This window comes from Oreochromis niloticus, linkage group LG15 (assembly GCF_001858045.2).
Source record: "Oreochromis niloticus isolate F11D_XX linkage group LG15, O_niloticus_UMD_NMBU, whole genome shotgun sequence".
NCBI classification, from domain to species: Eukaryota; Metazoa; Chordata; class Actinopteri; order Cichliformes; family Cichlidae; genus Oreochromis; species Oreochromis niloticus.
Window position 1 is genome coordinate 24,501,152 of NC_031980.2, and position 14,950 is coordinate 24,516,101.

At 42.5% G+C, this 14,950-nt stretch overlaps 1 protein-coding gene across 3 annotated transcripts in view; it reads left to right on the forward strand.

The window, feature by feature from the left end:
- Window positions 1-14,950, forward strand: part of pex7 (peroxisomal biogenesis factor 7) — a 42,481-nt gene that overhangs the window by 13,050 nt on the left and 14,481 nt on the right. The window contains exons 7-10 of one of the 3 annotated variants that reach the window (XM_005452450.4): window positions 1,049-1,155; window positions 1,506-1,619; window positions 5,776-5,831; window positions 6,903-9,159. In XM_005452450.4, coding sequence (XP_005452507.1) covers window positions 1,049-1,155; window positions 1,506-1,619; window positions 5,776-5,831; window positions 6,903-6,978 — 353 coding nt within the window. In that variant the 3' untranslated portion in view covers window positions 6,979-9,159. Of the gene's footprint in view, window positions 1-1,048; window positions 1,156-1,505; window positions 1,620-5,775; window positions 5,832-6,902; window positions 9,160-14,950 lie in introns of those variants that run through there. The other 2 variants (XM_003446676.5, XM_025899174.1) reach the window with 2 other exon arrangements.

Genomic DNA, 14,950 nt, shown 5'->3' on the forward strand with positions numbered 1-14,950 from the left:
GGAGGAGGAGGAGGAGGAGGGGGGGTGTAAAAGTTCTGCTTGATGATTGTCGCAGTGTGTTGGCAAACCCTCAACCTCTGCCCAGAAACTCACACACACACATTTCTGTATGTGTGTGAGTTGACCAGTAGGAACATTCTGGTCAGTCTGAGTTTATCATGTTGGGACAGAAGTTCAGATTTAAAATCAGCTTTTAATTTGGAATTCGCATTTTGTGGAATTTTGTCAGACTGACACATACAAACACAAACACACACACACACACACACACACACACACACACACACACACACACACACACACACACACACACACAGTTGGGTGGATGCCATAATGAGTGGTCCCTGAAATGAGTCCCATAACTCATGAGAGACGATGAAATGAAGGAGCTCACGCGCTAAAATAAAAGCTGACGTCAGCAGGAACTCGAAACACTGGCAGCAGTGTTCCCCTCAATTAACCTCCTTTTTCTTTCTGTCTCCACCTGACTTCTTTTACATTTCTCTTCACGTCCTTCTCTTAAATTCTTCATCTCAGAAGTTTATTTCACTTCATAGATGATGGCGAGTGAGTTGGGATCAGAACGTGATCGATAATGGGACAAATGTAAATCCAGCAGAAGGTCATATATAAGCCCTAAATTTCCATAGTTTGTCTTCATCATTGAGCGTTTTTCAGTAGTATGTGAAGTTTCTGCCTAAATCTCAGCTGTCTGGACGCCTTTTCCTTCGTTTTCTGCAGGAAATGTGTTTTCAGTCGTTTTCAGGCGTCCTGAATTGATTTTTTTCCCCGTGTCAGCAGATATGATAAGAGAATCTCTCAGAAACTCCTGCAGGTTGAGCTGCTCTAACCAAACACTTTTATTGCTGACTCTCAAACAAATAAAGATACATTGAATTGACTGTGTGTGAAATAAAATAGAACAAATACTGAGCGAGGTAAGGCGATAAAACTGAGGAAACAGAAAAAAACAAGGCATATTTACACAAAAACACCTGAAAATATTATATAAACTCGAATACTCTTCTCTCTCTATTTGCATTCTCAGGTGATGGGACGCTCAGAATTTGGGATGTGAAGGGTGCGGTGTGCAGATTGGCCATCCCAGCGCACAAGGCAGAGATCCTCAGCTGTGATTGGTGCAAATATGACCAGGTACAGGCCCTCCAGTTGTTCAGTTGGTTAAAAGGTGCCATATTAACCCCCCCATAATAAACATTTGGCTTTATTTATTGCTATATTAATAATTTGTAAGTGTAAGTGTAAATTAAAAATGCTGTTAAAGTTAAAGTACAGATGTTTAACTGGGATTTAGTTTGGGTTAAAAGATACTTAAAAACAAACAAACAATACATTTAAAAACTTCTATGCCAGCCTTCATTTATACAGAGAAGTGTGTTTGTTTAAATGCATTTTAGTGTCTGCATCAAACACTAAAATTACATCTGATTTAGTGACCTTTGACCCGGTTAGCTTTGTAAAGATTAGCGTGTGTCTGTCTGCAGAATGTTGTGGCCACAGGTTCAGTGGACTGTACTGTGTGTGTGTGGGACCTGAGGAACATCCGGCAGCCTGTCAATCAACTGCTGGGACACACCTACGCCATCCGCAGACTCAAGGTACACACACACACACACACACACACACACACACACACACACACACACACACACACACACACACACACACACACACACACACAAGCGTGTATTCATATCTTTGTGGGGACCAAAAATTGGAAGTTTACTATATTTGTGGGGACCAACAGCCATTATGGGGACCAAAATCCTGGTCCCCACAAGTTTGGAGGCATTTTTAAGACTCAAAATGTGGTTTTAGCGACAGGGTTACAATTGGGTTATGAATTGAGGACTAGGGTTAGGCATACAGTTTTCATGGTTAGGGGTGGGGGTAAGGGGCTAGGGAAAGCTTTATGTCAATTAGATGTCTCCACAAGATATGAAAACCCAACACGTGTGTGTGTGTGTGTGTGTGTGTGTGTGTGTGTGTGTGTGCGCGCACACACACACACATCTGTACTGTACTGTACTTTGTCGTTGTCCACAAAGACTGACATACAAGTACACCTGGCCAAACTTCTTTCACATGTTTAAGTAGAAAGCTACCTTCAGCTGCTCCCTTCCTCACTGCAGGTAGCGCCGCATGTTGATTTGATTTTTCATACTGGGTGGCCGACCTGACTGAAGCAGGAATCTTAAAGCACTGCACTGTGGAACCACTGGCCCTTCGTTGAAGAATCTGAAGATAAGGCCATGTCCACACTAATACGTTTTCGTTTGAAAACGCATCTTTTTCTCTCTGTTTTGGCCTTCCGTCCACACTGAGAGGGCGTTTTTGGTCAAGGAAAACTGAGCTTTTTGAAACCGCTCTCCAAAGTGGATACATTTGAAAACGCAGTTTTTGCACCACAGTGTAGACTGCATAAATGGAGACTTTCGGAAACAATGACGTATTCTAGTCATATGATGCAGTCACGTGACCAGTTAAACTAAGATAGCGGAGGGAATTATACAGCAGATGTTTTGTTTGCTCTCAATTTTGAAGCCGTATTAAAGATTAATATCAGTCTGTACATGCTCCAGATAGCTTTTCTTCAAATTCTTTAATTCTCACTCGCTTTTGAAACTTTGTACTTTTGTGTTACTCACAGCAACAACTCCTCCTCATTGTCAGTCCATTTAAAAAACTTGGTGTTTTTCCTTGACATTTTGCCGCGACGTTTCAAAGAGCAGGAAAGTAAATAAACGGCAGACAGAAATAACGCAGGTCGAAACGTCTTAAGTTTCATGCATGCGCAATGCAGGAACGTAAGCGTTTCAGCCGTTTCAGTGTGGATGAACAGCTGTTCTGAAACGGTTGAAAAGGATAGTGTGGACGCGGAGCATTTTTATATGACAACGCCGTTTTCAAATTTATCCGGATTAGTGTAGACGTAGCCTAAGTGTGTGCCGCTGAAGCATATTCACTGTAATCAGTGCAGTGTACTCCAAGTGTGTGAGTGTGTGTGTGTGTGTGTGTGCTGGTCGAGATGTAGTGTGAAGTCTGACAGCGTCAAAACACCCACCCAAATGGTGCTAATAAGACCTCAGTCTCGTGCTAGACTCTGTGTGTGTGTGTGTGTGTGTGTGTGTGTGTGTGTGTGTGTGTGCAGTGACGTGTGCGCTGAGTAATTTGAGTAACAGGGTTCACTTCTACAGCTATCTGCTCTCTCTTGCTCTCTCTCACTCACACACACACACACTCACACACACTCTCTTGGAGGACATCACACTGATGCAGATTTCGTGCAAACTTATTGTGGCATCGTAGCTACGTCGTAACCACAGACCTCTCTAAAACACTACACCGTACCCTGACGTGCGCTTCCCTGAAACATAACCACATGTCGTGTCAACGATTGCGACTGGCCTCTTCACTACCGTCGATTCTGCCACCTTTTCTCTGTGGGTTTTACCTTTATCAGTGAGAGAACAACAATCCCTGTTTCAGTAAAAGGAAAAATAATTATAGCATCAAAATGAGGACTCACCGATGTCATCAGATTGGGTGGAATGGGCATGAGGGAATGTACGAAGAAGTGGAAAAACTAGACGGAGAGCCATTCTCCATAATAAAGCATGCATAACACACACCGGGTCACCATATCTCAAACTGAACACTGACTAAAGAATGGGATAAAAAGCAACATGCTGAGATAAAGTCTGAGAATTTCATATCTAACTAAGCAAACAGAAGCACTGCAGGTTACAGGTTAGCATGTTCACAGTATAATAACCATATACATTCTGCATTTAATCATGCGGAGTCTGCTTAGACTCATTCATTCCCAGTAACTGTGATCCTCATTAGGGATACACTAATATATTGGCCAAACATGGATATCGGCTGATATCATTCCTGTTGACTGTTGGCACATTCATGAAATTTAAATGTTCAAGAGTCAAGAAAAAAAACACAATGACCTCATCGGATCAGCCAGGCTGTTATTTTAAACGTTGGTATAAAGGTTCAGCCTGTCGAGCTGGTGCTGTGGGCTCTTTTTCAGCACAGGTGTACCCCATCGATCGTGGAGACTTGCTCTGAAACTGCTTGTCATCGTTTGCAAGTCTGTCGGCTTGTATTGATTCACTGCAGGGCGCACAAACAAGGTGATCGGCAGCAGGAGCGTAGCGAGATAAAAATAAAGCAACGAACAGAGGCGGACTGCGGTGCTTCTGTTCGGCTGTCACATCAAAAATTCACGGTGAGCAAGCGAGGTTTTTACAGACGAGTGATCAGCACATAATGAACTTCTGAGAAAAGAGGAATCCCTGTCTCTTAAGTACACAAGTCAGAGCGTGCTCAGTCCGTTTTGCGTACTGCTCTGGCTTTACAGGTGGAAGGCTCCTCACCCAACTCCGGCCAAACCAAACCTGGGGTAAACTATCGATGGATATTTCACTGTGACCTCACTCACTGGTTTGTTGAGTCCTCATTCGAAGCCTTGATTTTTATCTTGTTTTTCACTACATTGTCCCGGTTGGTCCTTAATTGGGCGCATAAAGTGTAGTCTGAACGAGATAATGAGAGAATATAAACCCAACAGACACACACATCTGCTAACTGGTGCTAAATAACAGATCAGATGGTGGAATTTCAAGCTACACCCACCTGTGTCGACTTCCACCTGTCAGGTAAAGCGGCCCCACCTCGATCTTTAAGCCATTCTACGAGGACCGACTCACTGCTGCCGGCAGCTTTAAGTGGACGTCATAGGAACTGCGGTTTTTGGTGCTTCTGTGATGCCTTTACTTTCCAGCCCTGCCAGCTGCTGCTCGGTTAGCAGTTTCTGAGCAGCTTACCTGCAAACCAAACATTTCTGCTGCATCGTCACAGCTGCCTGGGTTTTACTTTGGTAATAAATGTGTTTGCAAGTAAAGCAGCGTTAAATGAACGTGAAGTGCAGTAAAGAGAAGGATGTTAAATGAGGCCAGGACTCGATATGAAAGGTGAAACTGTCAGACGCAGAGAGAGGAACAAATGAGCGAATAAATTAATTTGGGAGTGCTTCGTCGGTGAAATCGCTCTCTGTGGACTCCTCGCAGGCTCTCCGTGTCTCTGCACAAACTGCTGAGCAGAGAAATGCTGCAAACTCTGCTCAGCCTGCCGGAAGCTGTTTTTCATTCATGATGGAGATGAAAATGTAGTTTTTTTTGTTTGGTTTATTTGAATATGGGGACAAACTGGAGCTCAGCATCAGAAACAGTGGAATGTGCATGAAGCACAAACTGAGCAGCATCTTCTGTTGTTCTGCATGTTTTGAAAGGAAAACTGCAGTTATTACTGACTTATTTGCAAAACCACACACAGTAATTGTTACTTTAAAAGCCTAAAACATTTCAGAACTTTTTAACGTTGTGGTTATTATCTTGTGTGTGCACGGCGGAGCCCGAAGTTCTGACGACACATTTTAAAATGTGTCATTTTTTTTTAATTTAAACCTGGAAACTGTCAAACATGCCCTACCTCCTCCACCTCCACCCTGATTGAAGGTTAAAGAGGTCTGCAGCATGTCCCTCTGGAGGGTTTTTGACTCCCCTTCACATTATTTCACAGAGTTAAATATTATTGTTTCTTTGTAATCATATTTTGAATATGTGAGGAAAGCAGCAGGTGTTCGTGATGGAGATTAAAGTATAACTTGGTATTCTTCATTTCATCCTTTGGAAACACAAGCTCAGTAAACCGTTTTCCATTTTGTTCCTCTTCCTGCAGTTTTCTCCCTTTGATAAGACGGTGCTGGCGTCCTGCTCGTACGACTTCACTGTCAGGTAAGATCACCTGTGGCGTTTCTCTCTTTTCCACCTGGTCACGAAGCAGCAACTGAGCTTTGTTTGTTTAAGGATCTTTAAACGAGGTTCTCTGCAGCTCAGTGCTGGTAGAACGTTAGGAGCGCTAACAGGCGAGCAAGCATGTGGAACTCATTTTGTTCCACATCATTCTGTGAAGGCCGCTCTACAAGTTTAATGTGTTTGCACAGAGACATGGAGAGAAAACATTAGAGCAAAGCAAAGCGTGAACCCCACTGAGCTCATTCTCACGTTAAACAAAGAAAATAAAGATGTGAACAAAGTTCAAGATGTTCAAAAATGATGGACCTGACGTCGCTTTGCTCTTTAGTTATTCAGCTCCAGAGATTAATGCAGAACATTATTCCCAACAGACGTATTTAGAAATGATTCATGCTGTGAGCTGCAGTGGATGCCAGAAATCGAAAGTTTAATCTGAAATTTGAAACATCTCGAAAAAATCAGACTTAAATAAATGAAGAGATCACCTGAGTTTGACGTTTGCTTAAGCTTCAACTTCACTTCAGACAAAATAGACAAAAACATGAGCAAACTCCAACCGTCTTCACAGCTTCTTGTGGTTTCCGCTCGTTTTTACCCCCCAGCTGAAAGCCCTGCGTACCAAAGGATGAGTGTGAACTTTGGATGCTGCGAACTTGCTGGATTGGTGTCTCCACACTAGCACAAATATTTTTGATTTCACATTGTCACAGAAAAAGTCCAAATTCTCAGTGAGCCAGTACATCATCTGGAAGAACAAGCATCTACTCTGGACAAATAAACTCCGAGGTCGGCTTTAAGTTACAAAGATGAATCCAGGTGCCAGCAGTTATTTCAGGGCTGGGGCATGCAGCATGTGCACGGTGTGGGTGACCTACACCTACAGAGTAATGTTAACATTTCTGCAGAAATGAGTCTCCTCTCTGGGTCTTTAAGATAACCTGACAAGTTTTTGTCATGCAAATTGGATTCTTTGAAAGGAACTTTCTTTCGAGGTTAAAGGAGCGGCGATGTGACGTGGCCTGCACAGTATTTCTGCTCCTTTCCTTTCAGTTACCACCAAAGTGAATGGATGGTGTCATCCTGGCAGAAGCAACGAGTCAGGACACTGAGGGATAATTTGCGGTAAAGTTAACCAGTGTGTGAGATCGAGGGACCGACACAGAGGAAGGATGAACTGCTCCTTTATTGAGCCGCAGAGGATGAGTTAATAAAATGTGTAATTTCAAGGGAGACTGCCTCTGTGTTTCTCATGAGAATATATCTGATCTGTCCGCTTTGGAGTCCTCTCTGTCCGCTCGGCTCTTTAAAACCACAGAGGAATCGATGTTGTTCTGCGCGTCTGTCAGGCTGTGCGGGCAGATGATGGATAAACAGATACAGTTAGATGGATGAAGGGTGAGGTTGTCCTGTTGTCCAGCCTGGAGCAAGACATTGTTGTTTAACAGTGATTAATCAGTGAAAGGGAAACGAATGAGGAAGCAGTCTGGCAGTTGATGAGTCTTTTAAGTCACTCAGTAGTTAAACATTTGATCTTTTTGGGCTTTTTTCTTCTCTAATGTGAGGAATGTGTTTGTTTTGGGGACTGTTGCTCTGACAAAATAACTCATTTGAAGATGTTGCTTCAACCTCTGAGAAATTCACCAAGTGGTTCCCAGAGCTGGCCCCAGATGCAATCTCTTTCGAATCAGGCGCATCACTCTGCCCCGAGATGACCACTTTAGGGTTACGCCCTCTCTGTGACATCATACAGTGCACCGGGTCAGATACAACTGGTTGACTTGAGTGTTTGGAGCAACCGGAAAGCTGAGGGAGTGTTTAGTTTGTAGGGATGATGTTTTAAGAAGATCCAACGTTGTAACAGTGGATGTAAGATGGAAAATGAGTGACAGCGGGTCTCTGCTAATGTTCAGAAAGTGCTTGGCTCGATGCATCTCTGTGCTGCACACGCTTAAGAAACTAACAAAAAGCATTCAAACTCTAAGTTTATCTTTAGTAAAGAGATGACGTGAGGCTTACATGTTAATTATGCAGAGCTGCCAGATGGAAGATGATCTAAAATAACTGATTTTTTAAGAGACCCAGGCTTCTTTCAGATGCTTTGCTAACAGTGTTAGCATTACATTATGACAGCCAGTGGAGAAGGTGCTGACGTGAGATCCGGTATCTCCATCCGACCAGCCGTCCCTGCAGAAGCGATGCTGCTGTGTGGCCTCCACTTATTTTCTCTTCCCTCTGTAGTTTGTGGACAACCTCAGATATGATTATAATAAATACAATGAGGATGTTGAGAGGTACAGATGCTCTTTTTGGGCCAGAACGTTGTTCTCGAGAATTTTTTTACGTCTCTGTCTGATTTTGAGTCGGAGTTTCTGCCTAATAGATAAAATCTGAAAGTATTTAAAGTGCTTGTACTGCATGGTATAATTTCACACATTGTGTTGAAGTGCTGCTGCCTGTTTGTTTTCAGAAAACCTTTCTTCCGTATACAAAGTGTTTTTCAGAATTTATTGTCCTGAATTATTTGTATTCGTCACTTTTATGCCAGAAATCTTTCTGTGCAGCCTCGGGGCTTCATTGTAAAGGACGCCAACAATAAAAACGTTTGTTTGGTGGTTTCTTAGTGTTTCTGTGGATTATTACTGCAGATGCTGACGAGCTCACAGCCGCAAGCAAAAATCTGCTGGAATCTGGCAGGTGGTAAAATCTGTGTGCGTGTGTCAGGGCAGCCCAGCACTCTAAATAGAGTATCTGAGCCAATTAAAGCTCGGATCAATAAAACAATAAAACACGGGGTCTGACACAGAGCCAGCTATTGGCACATCCTCCTTTGAGCCGTCCGTCTTCCCTTTGGCGTTTTAGCTTTTTTCCCTCAGTTTGTTTGGCATCTTAAATGTCTGCTGTTTATTTCAGCGGGCTCCCTCTTTCAGCTCGCCACCAATCTTTCCTTTCATCCTTTGTTTGGTGTCTTGTCAGCTGCAGGAGGAATTGAGTCATGCAGAGAAACGTAATTCACCAAATCGCGCAGAGCTTAAGATGAAAACACGGCGAAACCAGCAGAACGGGTCAGCTCTGAAACTGACTTAATACCTGCATGTAATAGGAAAGCAGCTGTTTGTAATCATAAACCCACAAAGAGTGATGAACGGCTCAGCAGCACAGAGCTTTTAAGCCTGTTTTAGTTTGTAGTTTTGGTATCAGGTCCTTTTTGCAACAGCAGCAGGAAGCAACTGATTGATATCACCCTAGAGCCGATTGATTGACCAAACAGGTGTGTGTGTGTGTGTCTGTGTATGTGTGTGAACGTGCATTCATATCTCTGTGGGGACCAAAAATTGGAAGTTTATTATACTTGTGGGGACCAAAATCCTGGTCCCCACAAGTTTGAAGACATTTTTGAGATTCAAAATGTGGTTTTAGTGACAGGGTTACATTTGGGTTATGGTTAGGTTTAGGCTGAGGGTTAGGGTTAGGCATTTATGTTTCATGGTCATGGTTAGGGTTAGGAGAAGGGGCTAGGGAAAGCATTATGTCAATTAAATAATAATAATAATAATAATAATAAAGGATTGGATTTATTTAGCGCTTTTCAAGGCATCCAAAGCGCTTTACAATGCCACTATTCATTCACTCTCACATTCACACACTGGTGGAGGCAAGCTACTGTTGTAGCCACAGCTGCCCTGGGGCAGACTGACAGAGTCGAGGCTGCCATATCGCGCCATTGGCCCCTCTGGCCAACACCAGTAGGCGGTAGGGTAAAGTGTCTTGCCCAAGGACACAACGACCAGGACAGAGAGCCCGGGGATCGAACCGGCGACCTTCCAGTAGCAGATACGCTTCCCAACCCCCTGAGCCACGGTCGCCCACAAGATATGAATATCCGATGTGTGCGTGTTTGTGTGTGTGTGCTTCTTCAATAGCAACGTGATGCATGTTTGGTTTGTGTTGAGTAATCCAAACACAGGATATGAAGACAATTATCACCCATTGTCAGCTGTGTGTGTGTGTGTGTGTGTGTGTGTGTGTGTGTGTGTGTGTGTGTGTGTGTGTGTGTGTGTGTGTAAGCATCCCTCAGATGTGACAGTTGTGGGCTCTAATCACCCCATTAGGAAGAAACGCCCCTCTTCACATTCAGGTCCACGAGCTCTCACACACACATCAGGGAGTGATTTTCCTCACCTGTTGGGGTCACAGTAGAACATCTGTTAGCATTGTTGCTAATGCTCGCTGCGAGACTCTTTTAGGACACAGTAAAGTGATCCCAGCCAGAAAACAAGTGTTCCAGTTTGTGTTTTTTGTGTTTTTGTGGGGTTTTTTTCTCTTCTTTGGTTCTTCAGTTGTATTTTAAAGATTCAGGGACAGGGGCAGGTTAGCTGAGAGTAAGTGCTATGCTACATTCATATCGCTCTACACATTAATGTCAAATATATTAGATTAAAGATTTGCAAGCTTAGCAAAATTAAGGCTATAAATGATCCATAATGCAGCTCTGCATTTCAAACCTGTCAGAGAACAATCGCGGTACATTTAATACATGTAATTAATCGTCTTTTCCTTTCTTTTTTAGGCTTGCTTTATATATTATACTTCATATTAAAGACTGACTTCAGCACCACAATCCAAAATATATGACTTTTAATTAAGCCTTTCTTCTCTGCGGGCTCTTTTGAAACACACAGAGTTGGTGTTTAGTTTGAAACGGAGACTCTGAGATCATGTTTTCCTTTTATAACATCTCGTGTTTGCTTTAGATAACACAATCTGCCGTGTGTGTGTGTGTGTGTGAGACCCTTAACATTAATTTCCTGTTTAAATTAAACGGATCAGAGTCATGAGCTCACCGAATAATGGGCACGCTCTCTTTACATTTCTGTCTCATTGTCATCTTATCTTTAATGTTGTTGTGTACACGTTCTGTTATTTTTACAGCCTTTGCCCTTTATTTTCGCCCTCATGACCCCCCTCCTCCACCCCTCTGCTGTGAGTTAATGAGTTTTATAGTAATGCACAAAGCTGACAGGTGAATGGATAGTTCTATAGAATGAAACACAAAAGCGGCTAAATAATCATCCATGGAAAATGCTGACAAAAGACGGCCAAGCTTCATTTCTCCAAATAACATGTTGTGTTTGTCTAAGCGAGACAGTCACTGGGTCTCACGTATGTTCACACAAACACGCAAACGCATGACCTGCTGTCATCTATAACATAATCTGAAGATCCCACTTCCTCTTCCTCACATTTAATCTGATTACTGCTGGTGTCTCGTTTTTGTTGCAGTGATGATCGATTGATTAGTAAGAATGTGCAACTTTATGATTGGATCCCAAACAAACCAGTCATCACATACAATACTGTGTAAAAGTCTTGAGCCACCCATTATTCTGTATGTCTTGCCAGGTGTATGGATGATTTATTGAAACATACATGGATATACAGCATATACAGTAAAAACAGAGCTTGTACTATTTTAATGAGCTCCAGAGTGAATATTAAGTATGAGTGCCTTTATTCTTCATCTCTCTGTCAGCTCTGTGGGGATCTTCAGGATCAGTTCTCCAGGGTTCATGAGCTCTTCTTTGGATGTTTCTGCCTTTTGTTCTGTTCTCTGTCAGGATGATCTCACAGAGATCTGGCTCTGGGGAGGCCCATCCATCACTGATAGTGTTCCCCTTAGGGCTGGGCGGTATGGCCTAAAATCCATATCACGGTATAATTTGAAGCATGTGCGGTAACGATATATATCACGATATATTCTTTCTTCTGTATAACATATTTTACACACTATAAGGCACACTAAGATCCTTTAATTTTCTCAAAAATCAACAGTGTGCCTTATGTATGAATTCTGGTTGTGCTTACTGACCTCAAACCGATTTTATGTAGTACACGGCGCGCAGAAATCTGTCAAAAAATGTTTTAGTACGACTTTGGTAAGCTATGAAGCCAAACCGCTTGATGGATTGCCGAAGCATTATGGCTGCCGTAGTCAGGAGCCTTACGGAGTAATCTGGGTCCAAAACTCCATCTGCTTCAGGTCCCAAAGTCAAACGAACACTGCGGCATTACTTTGAGTTAAAAACTGTCTAAATTTTTTCCTCTGTAATAAAATGATCGGCGTTGCTGCTTTACCAGGTGTAACAATTAAGTTTAACATCCAGGCATCGATGAAAACAGAATTTATTAAATTCAACGGAGTTAGAAGTTAGCAGGAAGTTAGCTCGCTAGTTTCCACCTAAACATGATACTGAATATATTAGTTTTCTGAAAAAATTAAAAACGTACAGCTCTGCTATCACTTCCAACATAAATGAAGACAGAAAACTAAACAGCAGTGACTTTTGTAGGGTTACTGAAGTTGGACTAGCTGGGATATAATGATGTGCTATGTGATCGCTAGCAAAACAGCTACGTTAGCATAACATTGGCACAGTGAAGCTGAAGGATGAACGCTAACTTTTTTCCACTCAGTAAAAGTTAACGTGAGGGTTTCTGGTGGTTAGGGACAAATGCAATTGCATGGCAGGATGCTGTAAACGGACCAAACTTCAGTCAGGAGAACAACTGAGATAATCCATCCACAATACGAGGTTAGTCATTAATATACTGCAACAACATGGGAATAGAGCAGCTGCGAGAGAATTCAGCATTAATGAACAATGGTACGGAAGTGGAGGAAGCGCAGTTTTTGGCTTTCCCCATATTCCAAAACTGCTTCGTCTCTTTGCTATTACTGTCGCCCAGCATAATTTGCAGATGATGTTGTTTGCAGCCGCTGTGATGCTTTCGACCAAAACAGGCGCAGCTTGATGACGCCATCAACATGCGCTATTGCGGTAGAGCGGTATAGTCAAAATCTCTACCGTTGGCCAAATTTATATCGTTTCTACCATGTCCCGTTTATACCGCCCACCCCTAGTTCCCCTATATGTTCTTCTATCCAGGTATGCTTTAATTATTATGAGATGCATTCCAGATGGTGGATCAAACTGATTGTATTTTTCTTCCTTAATAATTCATCAGTTTATCAAAGATCTCCAACATCACAGACTAACCTGCAGCTGAAACCATGACAAAGCAATCTGTCTGAGAGACTGCAGTCAGACCAAATTGGGCTGCAACTGTTTGGAGACGGGTTGCCTCCCACCAGACAATCTGCGCAGTTGCTCTGCAATCAAAAGTGGTCACTCAGAGGCTGAGGGTGTTACACACTCAACATGTGGACCTTTAGTTGGTTTAGTTGGTTGCTGGAACTACTTGCATTTTGTCATCAAGGAAAAAAGAAAATTCAGTATAATCACAGGACAACCACAGATTTATCTTTCCCTTGTCACAAGGAGGTTGTCATCCTATTTTTACTCTAGTTCAGGGGTGGGGAACTCTAAATTGCGTCCTCAACATGTCTTCAAGTTCTCCAGAGGCCTGGTAATGAACTGATCATTTGATTCTGGTGTGTTGACCCAGGGTGATATCTGAAACCTCCAGGAGACGGGGCCTTGAGGCTGGAGTTCCCCACCCCTGCTCTAGTCCAATAAGATAAAAGCTAGCTTGGCTTGTACTAACTGCTATTGGAAGTTGTTTTAGTAAATATAACCCCCAAACATCCGGCATCAAAGCAACACCAATGTGTGAATCCTCCCTGACAGAGGTAACTCTGGGCAGTGTTCAACTCCCCCAAGACAGAGAAGAGCAAGATTGTCTCTGATGTTCATCCATGCAACATTGCGTTTTTATGCTGTTTACCATTCAAAAGTGAAGGATAAACAGTTATATTAGCAGTTAGTGATAAAGTCCATGAAACATCAGTTCACTAATATCTGTATGTTTTCATTCATTTTTCATAACCGCAGTGAAACTTGAGCTTTCTGTGCTCAAACAGATTTATTCCCCCACAGTGCTTCATAGCACAGTTCTGTCACAAAGGTCCCATTCAGTCCATTAAGAGGGAGAATAATTATCCAGCAGCTATGAGCTGCTGGACAACTTGACTGGCTCCATAAGATGAGAAATAGCAGAGTTACCGGTGACTGCAGTGGCTCATGCTTTTAGACATCGATAGTGTGGAAAATGTAGAAATAAAGGTGAATTTGGTTTTTTCCCAATATTTGAGCATTAAATCATTAGATAATAATAAGAAAAATCTCATTTAACTGAGACTTTTTATTTCAGAAAGTCTCAAGTTTCGAAAAGGTCACACAATGTTTTCAAAGGATAACTAGCTCAGCACCAGTGTCCAGATGTGTCAGTTTTTTCCTGATGATGGATGAGTGTTGGGATGTTGGTTTTTCATTGAAAACAGGGTTAATAGGTTGAAGCAGCAGCAGTCCTCCTCTGCTTCATGCAGGAGTCTCTGGAAGAGATCATTGATCCTTCATTTGAAATATAAAGGCACTGGTCGCGGTTCACTGATATATAGGTACGAATTGTTTTTACTTTCCACATGAAATAATCAAAATCTCAAAATCTCGGGCGCTGGTTTAGCCCAGCGTGTTGAGCGGGCGCCCGCATGCCATGTGGCAGAACGGCCAGCCCAGGTTCAAGTCTGACCTGTCTTCCCCCTTCTCTCTCTGCCCCTGCTTTTCTGTTGTTTCTTCACTGATCTATCTAATAAAGCTGAAAAAGGCACAAAAAAAATCTCAAAATCTCTTGACTAATCTTGAGTGTTGTAAATTTAAAAGCTTGTTTTGAAAGTGCTGTTGTGTTGTTTATTTCAGGTCCTCAGAAGAGTTTTTATCTTCATGAGTTTGAATTATCAAAAAACTCTTGTTAAGCTCGTTAAGTAAATTAGTGTGTATGAGAACACACACACACACACACACACACACACACACACACACACACACACACACACACACACACACAGAAACATGTACAAGTGCAAGAAATTGAGCATGAACAGTGATTTACACCAACACACTCAGCACATAATATCACTAAATGCTTGACTGTCCCCAGACACCTATCACTCAGTGTGTGTGCGTGTGTGTGTGTCTGGCCTCTGTATTAATATGGGCCTAATGGAGCCCAGTGAGAGCTGCAGTGTTCCCTCTGAAAATGATTTAATTACATTTGCAAAGTGGATGAGTCTGGAGGGAGTG